The 15,987-nt window shown below is 39.3% G+C and overlaps 1 protein-coding gene across 1 annotated transcript in view; it reads right to left on the reverse strand.

The window, feature by feature from the left end:
• AKT3 (AKT serine/threonine kinase 3) overlaps window positions 1-15,932 on the reverse strand; it is a 130,045-nt gene extending 114,113 nt beyond the window's left edge. The window contains exon 1 of the mRNA XM_026041079.1: window positions 15,781-15,932. Within this exon, the coding sequence (XP_025896864.1) occupies window positions 15,781-15,826 (46 nt within the window). The 5' untranslated portion in view covers window positions 15,827-15,932. The remainder of the gene's footprint in view (window positions 1-15,780) is intronic.
• Between the last annotated feature and the right edge of the window lie 55 nt (window positions 15,933-15,987).

A 15,987-nucleotide genomic window follows, 5' to 3' on the forward strand; every position in this document is an offset into this window, starting at 1 on the left:
CAAAGGTGCAAACAGTCATAAATTTGAAGGAGAAAAACATCACGGGTGTTTTGGGTTTATTCTTCCACAAAACATAGCCAAAGGTTGCTCTGAGCTTGCTAGAAAGGATCATTCTAATACAGATCTACCTCTAGTCCGCCTGGGTTTAACTACACAGCAGTAGATCAGTAACAGAATCTATAATCCAGACCACATGGCAAATCTCTACCAAGGAGGTTCTAAAGCACTTATCACCAATCAAGAGGAGTAAGGCATCTAAATCGAGCTCTATGAACCCTGAATGTTAAAGAGCACAGAATACCTGTAAATATTTTTTAAAGAATTTACCAAATGCCTACCTTAGGAAAAGTTAGTTCAGGTTAATATATTTAAAAAAAAAAAAAATGTTTTGTGTAACACAAGCTTAAAAGCTAACAGTTTTGAGATCTTTTGGCTTTCCAGATTTTTACTTAAAATTTAATTCTCATAAAGTGCTTCCGTTTTACCAACACATACCTTCATGATATTAGACTAGTTCTAGCGCAGGTTAAAAGACAGTATAGTAGAGAGTTCATAGTTCATAAAGACCGTAACTTCTGCAAACAAAGAATAGTTTTATTATACAGCAAGAGGAAACTAAGTGTAGAGAAAAACAATTCTGTAATAATTACGGGTATGTTACCTGGATAAAATGCTTTCATATTTTTAAGTGTTTTCTTTCCAAGTAATCCAGAACACACTGTTACACATTAAGTCACTAGTGGGAACAAATTTTATTTAGTTACACAGTTGTCTTCTTGTTTCATGTCTAAAGAAATTATATAAAATCCTAAAATAAATGAAAACATGTGACTGCGAAATACTGTGCTTAATCTGCACATTTAAAATTCTTTCAGTTTTTAAATATTCCTTTACTATCTGCCATTTTAACAAAAAAGTAACCCAAAATCTTTCCAACCTATCAGTTGTCACTTACACTGGGGGGGGACACAACCACCAAACCCCTCTCTGCCATTCTTGTCCACTCTGAGCCATTCTTCGCACTCCCCGTACAATGTCCCACACTTTGGGTGTAGTTTTTGTTTTTCAGTTTTGTTTTACTACCTTAGGCGTTGCTCAATGGAGAGGCTCCTTCAGTTGGTGCTCTCTGCCTGTCCCTGCAGCTGCCCAGTGGCATGCTTTCCATGACAGATGCTTTGGCTTCGTTCTTAGCATATGTTCCAGATGATAATTCCATCTTCTTTTCTGGATAACTTTAGAGTCAAGGGGTTTCTTAGCTGTCTAATGAATCTTGGCATCTGTTGTAAATTCATTCCATTTAATACATAGTATTTTTCTAAGGCAACTGCTTTCAAAGGCATTTAGATGTCTGTACCTTTGTTGTACTTCCAGCTTTCACATCCATATGTTGAGATGGAAAGATGCATCTGAGTTTTTCACCTTGGTCTTTAGAATGTGGATTATCATAAACAAACATCATTTAGGTGGCAAATGTTATTTGTTACCTTGACAATTTTCCACACTAGTTCCTTATTGATGGGCTGAAATGGTGGGCACCTTGCTATCAAGTTACATAACTTGATTCCCTTCTTGTATTCCTTTCCTTTCCAGTGTGGTATTGGACCTGATAGTTTCCATGGTTTACTGATATTTGTTTAGAGTTTTTCTTATAATTCCATGATACCAATGTAACCATACAGAAAGAGGCTGCTTTTGGTTTACTTTCATCCTCCAAGCATTGAAGGATATGTGGTGTCTTATATGTTTCTGCAATTAACCATCTATGGTTTTCTTCAATAACTTGACTGTAACTTTTATTTGTTATGGAAGCTTCTCATGATCTCATAATTGACTTAAAACTACCACCCTCTCCAGTGGAAGCTTTCAGGGTTTGCTCAAAAATGTTGTTCTTACAAAAAAAAAACTTTCTATTTTTCTTCTTTTTCTGTGATATCAGAATTCAGAGACATGTTTCTATATTAAAGTTGCTCCTATTCCTGGCTTATCCAACACATCTTTTACATATGTCTCTATGTTTGTCACTTTTCTCTTTAAATCCACACTTCTCTATCCTTTAAAGGTCCATCAGCTGCTTAGGAACCATAAAAATAGTAGCACTTGCCACCAACTCTTCCGAGAAAGGTCACAGAACAAATGTAACCAAAGGAAAGGTGTAGCAAAACTGATGACAGACTTTTATTGTGGGAATAACTATTAGCCAACAGTATTAGCCTAAAGGAAAATACCTCAGCGACATTCTAGTATCTCTCATCTCAACTACATCTCATCTCAAGATGAACGAGGACTTAGAGAAAATTCTATCTTTATCYGCTTTTTTGAATTGCATCTTCCTAATTTTAATGCTGTAAAGCTTTGTATACCCTAAGAACGTCTATATTTAAGTAATGCATTTTTAAACAGCATTCTCTTTTTGTACAGTACATTCTGAGCAGTATTCAACAATGTGCTCCCTAAGCACTGGTTAAATTATGATGGATCATATTACCTTGGTAGAGAGTAATTGCTCATATTTATCTCTTTTGAGGAAAGATTAAAATGTTAAGGAATGGGTTCATTTTGGACTAAGTATATATAAAAAAAGCAAACCCTAAGTAAAGAAATACAAACAGATTTTCACAGAACTGCAAAGCAAAAAAGATATTTCAGGAATTTGAAATACGTCTACCTTCTTCATAACCTGTGATTCTGATCAGTAAAGAAAAAATAAAGTTCTTTTCTTTTCTATATTATAGCTCAAAACGCATTGACATCAACAGTCTACTATCTRTATCTGGTTTGGGGCGGGGGGAGGGGGTAGGGGAAAGGGGTGAGGAGGAAAAAAAAAAAAGAAACTGTGGTAATGTGCTTAAATTCTTACCTGAATGTGTGAGGCAATTTCCAAGTGACAGTGTTTGAAGTGAATATACAGACCTGAGACTTATTACCCATACTCCATTTGTTTTATTTTTGTAAGAGCATATCAGATACACTATGGAAGCTCAGCCTGTGATGCTTTGGAMTTCTCAATCCTCATGTTAACACTCAATAAAAAGTGCTCAAACATTTTACCAGCTCTTAAGTAGTAACTTGGTAACTCATTTATAAGAAAACACATTACAAGAAACCAACACAAACAGAAGTTAAAACTCCATAAACATAAAAATATCAAAGTATGCTCCTTTTAAAAAAACTCAAAATACAATTTAATATTAGCATTTTTAGAATATGACCTTGTTGGGGGGGAGGGAGGGTGTCAAACTTTTACTTATCAGATTTTTGCTTGGTTGCAGCAGAATATACAATCCCTTCTACTATTACAGTCAACACTGGTGGCATTCCCTATTAATGACTATTTCAAACATTTGGAAAGCTGGCACAAATAAAAATGTCTCACTGAGACTATGACTGCAGCCATTTCCCTGATTCACTCTTTTGTGGATCAAACAGCAACAGCTTCTTACACTGAGAGGGGTGCAGGTGAACTCACCCTTTCAGAAAGGATCCTCACAAAAGCTGTCTGCTGTTTTATTTTTTTTAAGGAAGAAGAGCTAGTGTTTTGGCTGTGGTAAACAGGAAACTCCAAGACCGATTCATTTATTCGGTCTAGTATCTGCGGAGCGGCCGAAGCTGCTGCACAGAACAGCAGCGCTCTGTCTCCGCTGCAGAAGGGCTTCAGGATCAAATGAGGGAAAAGTTCACCAGCTTCACATAAGCCTCTTTGTACCAACAGCAATTCCAGGCAAAACTCTGCATGGATGGTATAAAAGTAAATGTGCAATATCCTGACAGTAATGGGAAACACCCATACAAATTTTCAAAAATAAAACTGAAGTGTGTATTGTGCAAGATCTATTCATAAAGATTTTCAGCCTCCTCCACACTGGGAGATAACCAAACAAAACTAAAAGCAGGCCTACAAAGAACGAATTTCGACCAAAATCGTTCTCATGGAAATTTTAATCAAATGTAGCAGAAATATAGCAGAAATTCTTTAAAAGAATTATAGCAGAATTCTTTGGAAAGACACAAAAAATAAAGACAAAATTTAACATTATCCCAAGTTTCACACATTGTCCACCAGCTCAGGATGCATATTCAGAGACCAGCTCGGAACACATATTCTGAAGTCTGACAGCCATAAGTATTCTTAAATCTTAAGCGTAATACCCCGAAGCCAGCAGGATACCTGTCCAACATAAGCTTCAGATGTCATTTTGCTAACAATACTATTTTTATAAACTTTCAAACACTAAACTCAAGAGGCTTACAAAACTGCAATTCGATGCAAGGCCACCTCTGCCATTTAAATTAAGGAATCATTTGGTGATTCAGACATTAGCCAAGTCTTCTCTGTTAAAATTACTGTTTGTATAAACCCATGTGAATAGGAACTAGCTACCCCCTTGGTGACATTTTTAAATTAAATCAAGCTTAGGTCCGGCACATACCATAAATCAATGGCCTTGTTCTAAAAACAAACTGCAAACAAAGCCATCTTAAAATACTGTTTTAGGGGCAGCTCTAATTTCCTTTTGCAGAGGCCCAGGTTGCCACTGTACACAAGCTGCCCTGCCCCTCCTCACCCGCAGCCGCTCATTGCCACCACGTCACTTGTGCCAGCGCTACAAAACCCTCCTTCCCTTGAAGAGCTAACTGGGAAAATAGGAACAGGTTGCGTTTCTGCCAGGTTTCAATTTCCTCGTATGATTCACCAGGTGACCGTTTTGAGCCAACACAGCAGAGCACGAAGGGGACATGGCACTTGCCCTACGAGAGCAGCGGCTTCCATGCGAACACGGAGCTGCCTCCCGCGGGGCAAGCTCACAAGCTCCCGATTAGAACACGGTAGTTGCTGCTGCTCCTCAAGATAAGAATAAACTGTTCAGAAAAGTTTCCGATGTATTAGTCAGCATACGTAAACTGGCACGATATTATAAAAGCAAACATAGTTCAAAACAAAGTGACTCAACACTAACTTTAAGGTCAATGGTGTATGAAAACATACTGGTTTGTAAGTATTCTCACGTGTGTAAAAGTGATAGCATTAATCTAGCTGCACAGTTTCATCAGGTCTAAACAGGGCAAAAGCAAGCAGAGATGCCATTATGTTCCTATGGAATACTCATCGAGGGATTTACTGCTCACGTGTTTCCTTCAGCTCTCTCTGGAAGACACCTGGTAAATAACTCCAAACCTCAGGAACGGATAAAGAACCATGTTTTCTCTGTATCTTATTTCAAGCTTCTCCCTTTGTATGACCCTCATAGTTTTCACTTCTGCTTCTACAATATATTGGGAGGATAAATGAAATCCAGGCGCACTCCATCAGGCACTAAATTAAACACAAAGCACTACTAGGCTCATTCTATTTAAACAGCTACATTTAAAGCAGCAAAGACTACACAATTAAGTACAAAAAAAAAAACAGTGAAAACTGTTAGCACTCAAAGTTTTGCAATAACAAATTATTTTTAAGAACCCCATGCAGTGAAGCAGCAGTGCAATGTTCATCTTACCTCAAGTTAACTGCAACATGGACAAAATAAGGTAAAAATCTGTAATACCAAGGGCCAAACTGTAGACACTCTTGGCCCTACTCTTTATATATTTTACCATATTATGGTACTTTCTTCATTACAACCACAGTTGGCTCCAAGTTTACTGCAGTCAAGAACACAGAGCACTTGCAYAGAGCAGAAAAAGCTAGCAAGAACCTATTTCCAGGTTTTACACTTCAACTGATCAAATGTGAGTAATTGAGGATTCTGTAATCTGGAATTTCTATGTAAAAATGTTAACAAGAATTAGTAAAACTGCAGATTTTCTAGGCAGATCTGTGCTACCATTTACCTGGGTAAGGAACGTAGTGGGAAGCAAGAGACCTGGTTCTCAGCTRCGACGAGCTCTGGTTCTCGTGCAGCCCCACCTGACGCACCCCAGTGGCGCAGGGCCCTTCGTCCAGAGCAAGCGACTGCAGCGAGCCCAAAGCCAAGCCCTGGAGACAGGCGCAGAGCAGACACCAAAACCTCCCACCAGCTCCTCCACTTGGCAGGTTCACTCCTGTCGCGCTACATTACGTSCCGATGGAGATGTATCCTGGAAGATCCCAAATTCTCCCAGCACAGGTCAAATGTCAGTGCTGCCGAAATTGAGCAATACTGGTTTGCCTGTTGTTTGRGAAAGATCAGCCAGTAAGTCAGAGATGGAAAAACTCCACCACCATCTTTTCGGATTTGACAGGGAGAATCCCTAATTTCATCAATAAATTGTACAGACATCCATGAAGCAACAGAAGTTGAAAAATTCCTCTGAGAAAACAAAGGGCAACCAAGGGAGTACTTGAGTGATTACAAAACCTTTTTCCGTCGTCCTCCACCTTCTACTCATTCTCTAAAAATCACAAGCCTCACCTCTTTACAAATATTTTTCCCCCATCATAATGCACAGTCTCAGCTGTCCCTTTAACGCTCTTTCCATAAGCCTTTGACTTACTCCAGTCCTGAAACTCTTTTCAGGACCTAGTTTCAAGACACAGCTATGACCTTAATAATATTTTCGACAATTGCAGCAGGGATGTAAATAAAAATGAGGTTCCACTAAGGCACAACTTGACTGCCACAGCTGAGAGGAGAAGAAAGGATGCGTGGATTGCCTTTGAAACAGAAGAAGGCCAAAAGACACTGGAGCTACTAATTTGTTGGGCTGGCAGCAGATGCACTGAGGAAAGAGGATTTTTTTAAATGAAAAATCAAAGTCCCTGGTGTTGCCAGCAAGTTATTGCTACAGGATAGTATGAGATCACTAGTGTGAAAGTGATAAAACTATAAAAGGCTTCAGGTTTAACCAGCAGATTACAGTACATCGCAATAATAACTAATGTATTAAGTAGTGCGACTATGTAAGCTTTAAATTCCTGGATTAGGAATTGGCTCGATGGCAGGGTGCAGAGAGTGGTTGTCAATGGTGCGGAGTCCAGCTGGAGGCCTGTACTTAGTGGTGCCCCCCAGGGGTCAGTTCTCGGTCCGGTCCTGTTCAACTTATTCATTAACGACCTGGATGAAGGGCTGGAGTGCTCCCTCAGCAAGTTTGCCGACGATACCAAACTGGGWGGAGTAGCTGATAGCCCTGAGGGCTGTGCTGCCATCCAGAGGGACCTGGACAGGCTGGAGGACTGGGCGGCGAGAAACCTCATGAGGTTCAACAGGGGCAAGTGCAGGGTCCTGCACTTGGGGAGGAATAACCCTGGACACCAGTACAGATTAGGGGTGGACCTGCTGGAGAGCAGCCCCGCAGAGAGGGACCTGGGTGTCATGGTGGACGACAAGTTGACCATGAGGCAGCAGTGTGCCCTGGTGGCCAAGAAGGCCAACGGGATCCTGGGGTGCATTAAGAAAAGCGTCTCCAGCAGGTCGAGGGAAGTGATCATCCCCCTCTACTCAGCCCTGGTGAGGCCACATCTGGAGTACTGCGTCCAGTTCTGGGCTCCCCGGTACAAGAGGGATGTGGAGCTGCTGGAGAGAGTCCAGCGCAGGGCTACCAGGATGATCAGGGGCCTGGAACATCTGCCCTATGAGCAAAGGCTGAGAGAGCTGGGTCTGTTCAGCCTGGAGAAGAGGAGGCTGAGGGGGGACCTGATCAGCGTGTATAAATACCTCAAGGGAGGCAGTGAGGAGGAGGGGGSCRGCCTCTTTTCAGTGGTGGGCAGGGATAGGACTAGAGGAAATGGCTTCAAACTGAAGCATCGGAAGTTCCACAGGAACTTAAGGAGGCATTTCTTCACTGTGAGGGTGACAAAGCACTGGAACAGGCTGCCCAGAGAGGTTGTGGAGTCTCCTTCTTTGGAGATCTTTAAAACCCGCTTGGATGCAGCCCTGTGCCACRTGCTCTAGGTGACCCTGCGTGAGCAGGGGGGTTGGACTCGATGACCTCTGAGGTCCCTTCCAACCTTCGGCATTCTATGATTCTATGATTCTATGAAATTAAGCTACGAATTTATAGCTCAAGAGAAAGCATGTATTTGGGGAACAGCTCCACAAAGCGTCCCCCAACAGCACACTTCTAACATCTGCTAGTCATGTAGTATTACCAGCCCCCAAAAGGTTGCGAGTATGAAAAGACCCATGAATTGTTAACATCTTGCTTCTCCGCTCCTTGTAATCAGGAACATCTTTGCTTCTTTTAAAAGTATTATCCCCACTGGTATAAGTAAGAGCACCAGGGAACACATTCAGAGCATGAACAATAAGGCAGCATTCATTACATACCAACTGAACAGATCTACAAGAAAATGTAATGCCAACATATCTATCCAGAACACTCCAAAAAACACTGCCTAGATATTTCTCTGTGTGAAAAGCAACCTGTTAGCATAGTAAAAAGCACTTTTCTACTGTAAACCTCAGGATGTGGGAAAAGCCTCACCATTTCTTCCTTTTTATCTTCCCCCATGCCAAATACTAAGGTGCTAAGCACCGGAAACATGACATTATATGGCATGAGAGGATGATTAACAACTGGGATTCTGTTTAGTATCAAATTTGCTCAACTTGCCTTTCAAAAAAATTAACATGTGAAAAATCAATAGCACTGAGGTCAAATACGTTGATATTCCCATGAATGCTCCATGATAATAACACCCTATTTACACAATCATAGGATTTAGACTTTTCTCCCTTCAAATATATCACTGTGCATTTTAATGCATTATTGGTAGGAACTAATTAATTTAATCAAGAAACATGCAAAGAACTTTATCCACATTGTCTGTAATGCATTTGCTTCTAGAAAAGAGCATCAGTAGAATCACAACTGCACAATCATTCAGAACAGGAAAGAGGCCGTATCACAGCTAAATTGAAACTGAAACAGATTTTTTAAAGAACAGGAATTAACCATACAGTAACATCCTAAACTGGTATTCAGCAAAGATATTGCACAGGAAAAGCTCAAAACTGAATCTCTTGTGTCTCAGTTTTCAACTACTAGAGCAAATTGCCAGAAAYTGATAATAATTCAACGTTGACAGCTGCATAAGCAACACTCTGGACTTCACTGCCTAGCAAGAATCTGGAATAAAAGGTCATTTAGTCAGGAGAAGGACCCACACTCATCCTAGGGTTAAGATGAAGTTAAGATTTTTCATGGGGTCTGACCTTCCTCTGGGGGCCAGTGAGGTGAGGAAAGGACAGACTGGGGCTCAACCACAGAGCAGGGGGACAGGGGAAGGGGCCACGGGCGGCCCCTCTCCCGTCACAGGGGTAGATGTGGGAGCAGCAGCGAGGGCTCAGCTCAGAGCCGCCGGGACGCCGCGTACCCACAGCTCTGCGGGCGCCGGCAGGTTTACACACCCGCCAAAACCTAATTCCAGCCTGAGTGCCCCTCTCAATTACTCGACAACATAAAGCTTTTATATATATATACACACACACACACACACACACATATTTTTATATATATATATATATTCACATAGTTACATACAGTTGTAAAAACATTTGTGTACAAGGCGCGCATGTTGTCATTTTTCCTCTCTTTGGTCAGCTCCTCATGGCTGCTTCCTTTATATGCACACACCAAATCTATGAAACTTTACAGCAATTTGTATCTGCTATTAACTAGAGAGAGCTAGAGTGAAAAACCTACACTAARAAAGGCTTTTTTTTTTTAAGTGGTTCCTCAAAGAAGCCTTTCTTAAAGGCTATTTGCTAACACAATTAGAAAAAAAACAGTTTAAATTTCTTCTACTTCATGTAGCAGATGTTCAAGATAGTTTATTTAAATTTGTCTTTGTTAGAGGTGTGCTAAACTACTCAAATAATTCAGACAATCTGCAAACAGGATTTCTGACAGGTTGTGAATAACAGTCAATTAGTACCATAACTTCTGAAATTAATTTTTCAATCAAGGCATTCCCTCCTCACGATCCCCTCCCCAGAAAGAAAAAAAAAAAAAAAACTGCATAAACTCAACATCTAGTCTGTATTTCCAAAATCTACATCTCTTCAGTCTCAGTTCACTGGTTAAAACTGCAAAAGCCATCTCCATCAAAGTGAACTGTTGAACTCTTTTTCAGGGTTTTTTTTTTTTTTTTTTCTAAGACATGCTCCCTTAAGACCGTAAACTATTTGTACTATAAATAACAGTTCTATTCCTATTTGGAACAATGAGTTTATTCCAGTCTACAGCTCAACCACTTATTCTTCTTTGTAGGAGATGTAGCAGCACAAAATACTTTCCATCAAGAGTTATTTAACTTAAGATTCTCATGATATCTGCATCATTTTCTTTCAATTGCAAGAATCAACCAGCAGCAGGATTAATCTTACTACAATAAATGAAACGTCTTATCCCATACAGTTGGAGTTTAGAAACACTAACACTACTTAAGATTATTAGGATAATTTAATTATGACTACTAAGGAGATATGAAAGGCTGTATTTTTCAAGAAACAGAGACAGAAAGATTTTCCAGCAYTCTAATGACACCCTGATCACAGCACGGTCTTACAGGAAAGCTTCAAGAAATCCGTTTTCATCTGCCATCTCATTACATCTTAAGTTATTGTGGTTAAGCCATATCTACTTTAAACTTCATTTATCTCTCTGCAAGATGGGTGTAATAGTACTTCCATACCTCAGTAAAATGTTGTAAGATAAAAATGACGATATCAGAAACTGGGAGATTACAAAAATGTCACCCATCTGAGCAAGTCATGCTTACCATCTATTAAATGTAAATAAAAACATATAATAAAGCATGTAAAGATTGCTATGTCAAACAGCATATCTAACATAACACCTGAAATGAAATTAGTGTACTCCTTGATGAATAATGTTGAAATTTAAGAAATCAAAAAGAATAACATCATGYAAATTGTTTCAAACTAAATGCACACTCTTTCAAAGCTCATTTCCAAAAGCAACAGTGGCACAGATTGGACTGCAGAAATAATCTGGATATATCATTCTGGAGTATCAATCTAGAAAGTAAGAGAGAAGAATTTAACCCGAATGAATGCGGGAGCCCAACAGAGTCTGGTAACCGAAGTAACAACAGAAGTACTAACCCAAGAACATTTTGTTCTGTCTTTAAAATAATGATTTAACCATCTTGTTATGCAATATGCATTAGGTATATTCTCCCCAAATGAAAAAACCCTTACTGTTTTGATAAAAGAAAATGCTAGTTGACATGTTTAATTTAAAATGGGTCCTTTAAAACAGTTGGCATCTGTGTTGGTTTTTCCTTTGTCTCAAATAATCTTTCAGTAACATGATTACAAAGACTCKTAAAACTTTTCATATGTTGAACTAATTGAAATCTTGTGCACAGGTAATTTATAAAGAAACTAGGTTGCAATTAAGCATAGTTATTAATGATTGTTAAATCTAATTGTTGTGACTATTATAGACCATAGATGAGGTCAACTCTGCAACTTGGGAAACTTTAAAGAAAAATATCACCCAAATTGGATAGATGAAAAACATCTTTAGTAGTGATACAGCTCTATTCATATTAAGCCTGCCATCCACTTAAAAAATAGCTGTTTTGAAACTACTGTATTTAAAACATATTCCCTGTAACCCGTTCATTTTTTACTCGTTTCAAAACACTGAATTGTGTAATAGTTTAAAGATGACACTTTGTAAAACACTGTGCTTTAAGCAACCCCAAAATGCAAAGGCAATTTCAGTAATCACTCCAGAGTCCTTGCACTAATTGTATGCATAATAAATATATGTTTCTTTTCCTGCATGTCAGCAGCAAGGTTTGGGTCAGTACTTTTCAATTTTTAGTCAAGATCACTTCTCTTTCATCTATACGCATTAGAATGACAGAAAGCAAGTATCACCTACAAAGGAAACTCCTATAGGAAGACAATGTATCTCTTTTCTAAACTGGCTACAGGAAAACCTGGGGAACAGAAAGAAGAAAGGAAAATGGTTATCCTCGCCAAAATTTAACACTGGGTCACTAAATTCCAAGCAGCATCAGACAAAGAGCCCCAAGACACTTTTTTTTTTTCTCTCTCTCTTCACTAGATCTGAGACAGCCTGTCACAGAAAACCACACAAGCATCTGTATCAAATATATTTCCACTACTCTCCTGGCAGTGCAGCGTCCACTTTAAGATGCTGTTCAGCTGTTTATCACAGTAGGTGACAGGTACTGTGTATCACAGTAAAGTGTCCTACAGTACTTGGCCCCCACCCTTGGTCAAGCTCGGATGCCTAATAGAGTACATCTATATTAGTACTTCACTGTAGATAAAGAGAGCACCTCTGCCACAAGCCTACYCATCATCCTACTTCCTACTCTTTGGTTTGCTTTGGGAAACAGCCTCAGAGTGCACAAACACAGTGCTTTCAGATAAAACATGAGATGCACTCCAGGAGGTCTGCAAATGCTGACAGGTACATGAGCAGATGGGTCTTACAATCCTACAGGTATCAGGTTGTCAGCACCATGTTTTTGTTCCTTGGATCTGCTGGCTCTGGACTCCATCATCTACTCAGGAGGACCCAACCACTGGAGGACCCTCCAAGGTCTCCTTTCTTCTACGAGATGTGACCTGACTGCTCCTAAGTTTCTCAGGCTTTGCTCCCTCTTGGGTTTCACCTCTTGCACTATTCAACATTTCTACCTGTAGCTCGTCATCTCTACTAGCCTGGCCATTCAAATGCAGGAACTTACTTTTTCTGGATATTGCCTACTCCTGTCAAGCTAAAACAAGTCAAATAAAGACTAATCAAAGTGTCACGGCACGATTATCCTTAATTAAGTAAACATAATTCTGCTGCTTAATTTTGAGCACTGAATGTTTTCAGAAGTGCAACGCTTTAGTATAGTATCCATATAGATACATATGGAATTTCTTAGGGTCAATCAATTAAACACGCACTGAAAAATAGAACATTCAGGCCACTCACGTGGAATCACATTAATTCTTCCAGTGCCCAATAACAGGATTAAAATAACAAGTTACAGACATATTGTCCTTAGCCTCTCTACTTTTGATACGGATACTACACTAGAATAAAGCAAATGTCTTTTCGGAACATTTCACTGACATTAGCAATTCCACTACTGTGCTCTAGCTCTACTCTCCTCCCCAGCCTTGCTCTGAGTCTCAACTCAGACAGGGACCTCCCCTCTCATCCCTGTATTCCATTCACTTAACTCCCCTTTACAATCTCCTACATTGTTAGCCAAGTTCTTCAACACAGCTCTTCATCTCRGCATTTTCAAATCTTTCTCATATTCCTTGCCTAGGCACTAAAATCACAGAAAGAGATTATATCTCTTCTCTGTTCCTTAGATCACAACCCTTCCAGCCTGCTGAAGGGAACAATTTWAAAAAATCCTAGGCTGTGTCCACATGACCAAGTAGCAGGTAGAAGCCTAACAGAAACAGTCAGTCAAAAGAATCAGCTGGTGCTGAGGCTCCTACTTTTATACCACATCTTTTCAATCTGGTCCACCATGCACATGATCCACCGCTGTCCAAAGGGCCAATACTTGGTTCATACCTTTATGTCTCAGAGGAGGGCTGGGAACTCCTTGTGGTGCACACTTGGAGAGGAGCTACCAGTTCAGATTCCTACACGAGGAACCTAGTCTGTACAAGCCAAAACTACTCCGTGAAACAAACTAACGAGCGTCAAGTGGAGAAGTGGAGCTGATTAGAGCATCAACTTTAAAAGTATGTTAGCACCACAGTTTACCCAACCCCCTGATGCTTCTTGGTACAGAGAGAATATTTAGCGGCCAAAATCAGAAGCATCTACAGAACACACATGAATTTCATCTTTTAGAATTTAGATTCTTTTCCTGGCAACAGTAATTCGTGTGTGTGTGTGTGTGCGCACGCACATACAAATAAGTACTGCTTTTTAAACAGACAAATATATTAACGTATATATACATATACATGCTTAAACGCTTAACAACTCTGACTCTCTTGTTTTAAAGCATGGTTAAGGTAAAAATTGCAAATTAAATGTAATGCATAACTTGAATTAAATGCTTACAGGCTTTTGATACATCAAACCACTACTGCTTTGTTTTCATTCCTTTGTTTTCAGAAATAAGTAAACATGAACACTTCATTCATCAATAAACAGAATAAGCTACATACAGAAAATTCTAAGCAGAAGATCAGATCTAATAAAAAACTCTCACCTAAACACAGAAAGTTACCTATAGCAAGGAGGAAAAGAAACCACAGAATATTTGCTCAAAGTTAACAAAAATAAGGAAAAAGGTATGTCATGAAACATCTTTACTTAGAAAATAATTACTAATAATTCACATCAAAATGTCAACTTAGTAGGCTTTTCTGTAAGCAACAGAGCATAAAACAACATGACAATGAAAACCTTTATTTTGCATTTCAGATTTTCAGATATTCAGCAAGATATTTTGCTTCCTTGCGCAAAAGTATAGACCCTTCCTGGATCCCAGTGCTCAAAACATGGACATCAGGTGCTCACAGAGTTGATACCAAGGTTTAGATGAGAGTGAATAAAACTATGCRAAGAAATTGCTGTTATGTACGAGACAACTGTTTCAAACATTGTGATCATTTTCTCATATATTTGAAAGAAATTATGTGAAATAATCCACACAGAAAATCAGATATCCAAATTGYACAGAAAACAAGGTGGAAAGGAAAAGTGATTTAAAATTTTAAATAGTTAATGTCAGGCAAAATCTGATTTTATACACACACGAACTCTAAAACAGAAATCAGACCTTAAGCTTCACATAGTCTAGCATATTTTCATCTACACTATGCATAATGCATCCTGAAATACAATGTACAGGGAAGCAGAATAACAAATCTTCTTTCCAGTTCAACTGGCTTCTTTGACATTTAATGTCAGTCTACAGTAATAAAAAGCTGATAAGGACCTTTGTCTTTGCACATTGCTATTGAAATAAGCATTTCTCAGTAAATTAAAGGATAATTTCCTTCACAATATTCCAGACTAAAACTTTCTGTGCTAGAATCACAGAAGGTAATGGCATAAATAGCCTTTTAATCCAGATCATATTCTCTCTGCAAGCAGAAATGATGCTCTTTTGAAAACAAATATGTGCATAACCACACAAAGCAGAACAGCATGAAACAAGGTGTGAACTTCATCCAAAGTTCACTATAGGATACAAACACCAAACACTTCTAGAGGTTTCCCATTCATCAAAGCACAATAACTTGCCCAAATTTACAAATCACATGGTAACAGATTATAAAATGATATTTCAAGAATTTACAGGAATTTAAATGTAACAGAAACTCATGCTTTAGAGTAAGCAATAATTAGGACCATGTTTTTTACTCATATGGCTTCCAGGTCTGCAAAGTAATTAGGTACATGCTGAGCCTTATACAAGTTGTAGACTGACTTTATTAGGATTACTTGCATATGCAATACAAGCTTAGCCCAGGTCAATGATTTTAGCATCTAGGAAGTTCCACCCAAGGCACTGCATCTACAACAGCTTCCAGGTAATCTTGTTTCCAGCACCTTTGTTACTGCTTCTTACAGGTGCCACCACTGCCTGCTTAGCCTGATACACGGGTGACAGCAGCTGCAGCAGCAAGGTTAACTAGGAAATACCAAGGCCAGCTTCCTATTTACTGCTGGTTACCCCTATAAGCACAGGCAGTGTTTACAAGGTCAGATCCATTTGCTGTGGAAAATATACCAAAAATGCTCACATGTGTGACTATATATTGCCACTGTGCACACATTACTATACATAGGAAGAACTTTCCATCAATATCTAGAACTTACCCCTCTTCTGAACCCAGCCTTCCTTCACAATGGTAACATCGCTCATGATGGCTCCACTCTGAACCCCCTCCTCAAAAGAGTATTTCTTTGAGTTATCAGCTTGCTTGTTTGGCTTCTCCTCTGTAGCTCTTCCCAGTTTCTATCGATGAGTCAGCCTGGAAGGAAATATTAGAGAAAGAATGTAAGTCTTCTCTCTCTCTCTCTCTC

This window comes from Nothoprocta perdicaria, unplaced genomic scaffold (assembly GCF_003342845.1).
Source record: "Nothoprocta perdicaria isolate Ctin4 unplaced genomic scaffold, notPer1 scaffold_278, whole genome shotgun sequence".
Lineage (NCBI taxonomy): Eukaryota > Metazoa > Chordata > Aves > Tinamiformes > Tinamidae > Nothoprocta > Nothoprocta perdicaria.